Source organism: Plasmodium gallinaceum, assembly GCF_900005855.1.
Source record: "Plasmodium gallinaceum strain 8A genome assembly, contig: PGAL8A_v1_29, whole genome shotgun sequence".
NCBI lineage: Eukaryota > Apicomplexa > Aconoidasida > Haemosporida > Plasmodiidae > Plasmodium > Plasmodium gallinaceum.
This window is the reverse complement of record NW_021628333.1, coordinates 1-4,437: the sequence shown is the minus strand read 5'-3', so window position 1 is coordinate 4,437 and position 4,437 is coordinate 1. Positions and strand designations below refer to the sequence as shown.

The following is a 4,437-nucleotide window of genomic DNA, read 5'->3' as shown; positions in this document are numbered from 1 at the left end:
TATTCAATTTTTTGGTCAAATTAAATTATTTTTCTTCCTTAATTGGATTAACGAACATTTTTTTAGCGTTTCATATATTTAAAGTATAAAATACATACATACACATTACTTTTTGGTTATCTTGGAATTTATAAATTTATCTATAAATCACATAAAAATTTCTTTTCTTTAATAAATCAATTTTTGTATACTACTGCAAAATATTTTGATAAAGCCTTTTATGATGATATTACAATCATGAGAAAAAAATCCATCATAAAGAAGGCAAGATTTTTATCAGAAGCAGAAGAAACATCCTGTATATTAGATGAACAAAATGGTAAAACAGAAGAAAATGAAGATATATCTAGTGAAAGAAGTAAACTCAATACAGAAATTAGAACATTTGATGAAGATACTAATAATGAACTTAATTTTTATCTCGATGACAATAATATTACGAATGACACAGAAAAATGTAAAAAGGCATCCTCATACATAAATTGGAGAGGAATGGATTATGTTAATTTGCTATTAAATAAAAAAGAAGATTATAATATCTCATGTCTTGTTGAAAAATGGAAAGAGAAACAAAATTCTTTTCAAACAAGTATAGTTCAAAAAACAAATTCAGCATGTAATGAAAAAACGTTTAATTATTGTGCTATTTTGAATAAAAATAATGGCTGCAGTAGACCTTATGAAAATAATGATCTACCAGTAAGTACATTAACATACAATCAACTCAATGAAACTAGTTATAGTGATAATAAAACTCAAATTATTGAGCAAAGACAGCTTAAATTTGACAATGTTACTAATGATATATCTTATTACTATTACAGAAGGTATGAAGATGACAAATCTGAACTTAATTGTGGAAAGTGGAGTATGTATATATATAAGAGAGGAATGCAATTTGTTAACATGTTCGCCAGTGAATTTTATGATGATCCATTATATATAAATAATTCTATTCAAATATGGAATGATTATAGTAATACAATGGAAAAAACTGTGCTAGAACAGACTGGTAATAAATGTAATATGACAACATTAATTTATCAAATTAAAGAACGAAAAAATACAGATGATCCTTATAATTTAGATTGGCTTTCTTCAAATAGCACTCAAAATATATCTAATGAAACTTTAAATAATGCAACTGCATTACCAGATACATTACAAGATACATTACGAGATACATTACCAGATACATTACAAGATACATTACGAGATACATTACCAGATACATTACCAGATACATTACGAGATACATTACCAGATACATTACCAGATACATTACGAGATACATTTCCAGATAACTTACCAGATACATTACGAGATACATTAGCAGATACATTACCAGATAGCTTACAACCTACAACTGTAACTCCTAATGTATTGCATAATGATACTACTACAGGTTCATTGGGTAACAATACGACTAGTGTTAATGATGTAGATGGTACCAGTCCCTCTGAATATACATTAACAAAGGACACTTCAGTACCACCAGTTGCTGTAGATCAAATTGTCCCAGGAACTGCAACCGCAATTTCTCCAGAAGACTCAACACAATCCAATTCTTTAACTCCAAAAGATACAATACATTCTAGTACTAATACTATATCTGGAACAACCTCATCATCACATTCCCCTGAGGTTCTAACATCTCCTACAACTGAAACATTACCTTCAAATTCTACTACAAGTAGTGGCACACCTTCAGTTACACCTTTACCAGGAGAAATATCTCCTACAGCGACCAATGAATATTCTAATACTACTATGAAGACATTTACAAATAATATTACAGCTTCTACAACATCCACTAAATCTCCTGCAACTTCTTTACCTTCTGAAAATGTAACTTTTGTAAATAAAAATATATCTACAATTGGCAATACATCTGTTACAAATGTTACTGCATCTCCTTCAATTGATCCTATTTCTTCTCCTGAGATTGCACCTTCTCTTACAACTATGACTACGACTCCTACAGATAGCTCTACACCTCCACTACCTTCATCTATTCCAAAAATCACAACTTTGCCATCTACAAATAATTCTACATCACGTACAAATGATATGCCTATTCATCCTACTAATGATGTTACTCATAAAACTGCAACTTCACCTTTTTTGACAAATACCACTGAAAATTCTACTGCTACCATTGAACCATTTACCAATAAAATTGCATCTCCTGAAACTGACATTATATCTCCTGCAATTAACACTACATCTCTTATGTCTGATACTATATCTCCAACTCCACTTTCGAATTCTCTAGATAAAACACCTATTCTCACAACTACAACTGCTTTTTTTCCTACAACAAATAACAATTTACCTTCAAATCAGACAGATATTATCCAACTGCAGAACCAACAAAATATACATGTCCCTCTTAAACAGGTTCAACAACATGTAAATGGAAGGAATAGTACTGAAAATATTTCACTAAGTACCACTGTGACTGTTCCAAATATTTCGACGCCAATTCCACCAAGTGATCCTACCGAAGTTACGCCTACTGTTACACCTAAAGGTAATTTGTTAATACCAATGGTTCCAGTAGGTATATTTATTTTGGGAATTATTTTTCTTTTGGTTCTTATTTGTAAAGTAAGATAAAATTAACATTTAAAAATGAGGAAACTTATATATTTAAAATCATAATTACATTAATGAAGAATTTTTATAATTTTTTATTTTTTAATTTGAATTATAGTGTACTCCTATTGGATCTTGGATTCGTAATAGGAAGTCGAAAAAAAAAAAAGCAAGAAAAAAGATTAAGAAAATAACAAGGGAACCGTTGCTAATGGATACAAACAATATAAAGAATGAACCAATAAATAATGAAAATTATTCGTTCTTATACCAGGAAAAAGAAATACCACTATATGATATGATTTTGGAAAATGAAAAAGATTTGAAGTATAAACATTTAAAGAAATCCAAAGCACATAAAGGAATGTAAAAAAAAAAAAAAAAAAAAAAGAATTGAAATAAAATATTTAAAAAAAAAAAAAAATTTAATTAATAATAATATATAAATAAAGGGGAAAAAAACAATAAATAAATTACTTGCATGTAATATATTTGATACAAAATAAATTATATATATATATATTGAAAATTAGAGTTGTTGATTTTTTTTTTTTGTTATTATATCTTATTTTTTTTTTTTAATATAGTTAAAAGAGATAAAATAAATTAAAATTAAAGGAAAATATATATGCATATAATACAATCACATATAAATACATATTTTTTACATTTAAAAAATTATTGTATTCTTTAATTTTTTTTTTTAAGAATAATTAAAATTTTCTTTTTTTTTTTTTTTTTTAATATAAAAGATATAATTGCTATTTTACTTGTGCGTAAAATGTACATACATTTTTTTTTTTTTTTTTTTTTTTTTTTTTTAATATTTTTTTTTTTTTTTTTTTTTTTTTTTTTTGTAAATAGGATGTTTATCTGAATTACTATTTAAAAAATTTCAATAGATATATAAAATTTAGTAAAATGAGAAAACTTATGAACTGTTAGGAGCATAAAAGTATTAAATATTTTGATTCAAAAAAATATTCAATTGAATATTTCTTATTTATTTTAATAATCTTGGTTTTTGAATAATTAGATTTTGAAAAAATATTTATTTCTGCAACTAACTGTTTCTTTGGAATTGCTAAAAAAATAAGAAAATTATAAAAAATAAATATAGAAATTACAAAAAAAAAAAAAAAAAAAAAATTCATACCTTTTAAACCAGGAGGGCTGTTCTTGATCCTCCTTCAGAAATGTTGCTGGAGCAGATTAGGATAAGATTTAAACTAGAGGAACCATTCTAAGGAAAAATTTGAATTTTGTGAGCAATACAGATGGAATAAAGTGCTGGAGAGTTTTCTAGCTATTCTACTGACTTTTCTAATGACACTGTCAATTTATTTTATTTTCAGTTTATAAAATACAGTACAGGACATCTGAACATGTCCATATGAACAAACTGTAACTTAACTTTTTACAGTGCACAAGTGATGAAAGGAGAGGAATGCAGTAATTTTGTCATAGACTCAAGAGCAATGTTTTTTAATATGTTCTGAAATTTGTAAGTGAAATAACTAATAGGTTTAATCACACAAAACCATTTTTATTTAATCTAAAATTTTAAGGAACTCAATTTCTGTTCAATTTACAAGTCTAACATTTGTATAAGTTCCATAATGTTTTCTGTTTTTTTTTTTTTGTTGTTGTTTTGTTTCTTTGTTGGTTGATTGGTTGAGATTTTTTTTTTTCTGAAAGTATCAGCATTGCTTTCCCTTTGATCTGTTGGCCTTGTCTATATTTTAAATGACAAAAACTCCTTTGGAAAAAATGGGTAGAAAGAAATAAAAGTATGTTAGAGAAATGGAAAAGAGAAGAATGGTTTATTAATTTGAAAGA

At 26.3% G+C, this 4,437-nt stretch overlaps 1 protein-coding gene across 1 annotated transcript; it reads left to right on the top strand.

Moving 5' to 3' along the window:
• Window positions 1–237: 237 nt before the first annotated feature.
• Window positions 238–2,968, top strand: PGAL8A_00040500 (surface-associated interspersed protein (SURFIN); the record flags this gene model as incomplete). Its single annotated transcript, XM_028674413.1, has 2 exons — window positions 238–2,610; window positions 2,717–2,968. 2 exons carry the CDS (start codon window positions 238–240, stop codon window positions 2,966–2,968), a joined length of 2,625 nt encoding a protein of 874 aa, XP_028530769.1.
• Window positions 2,969–4,437: the final 1,469 nt, after the last annotated feature.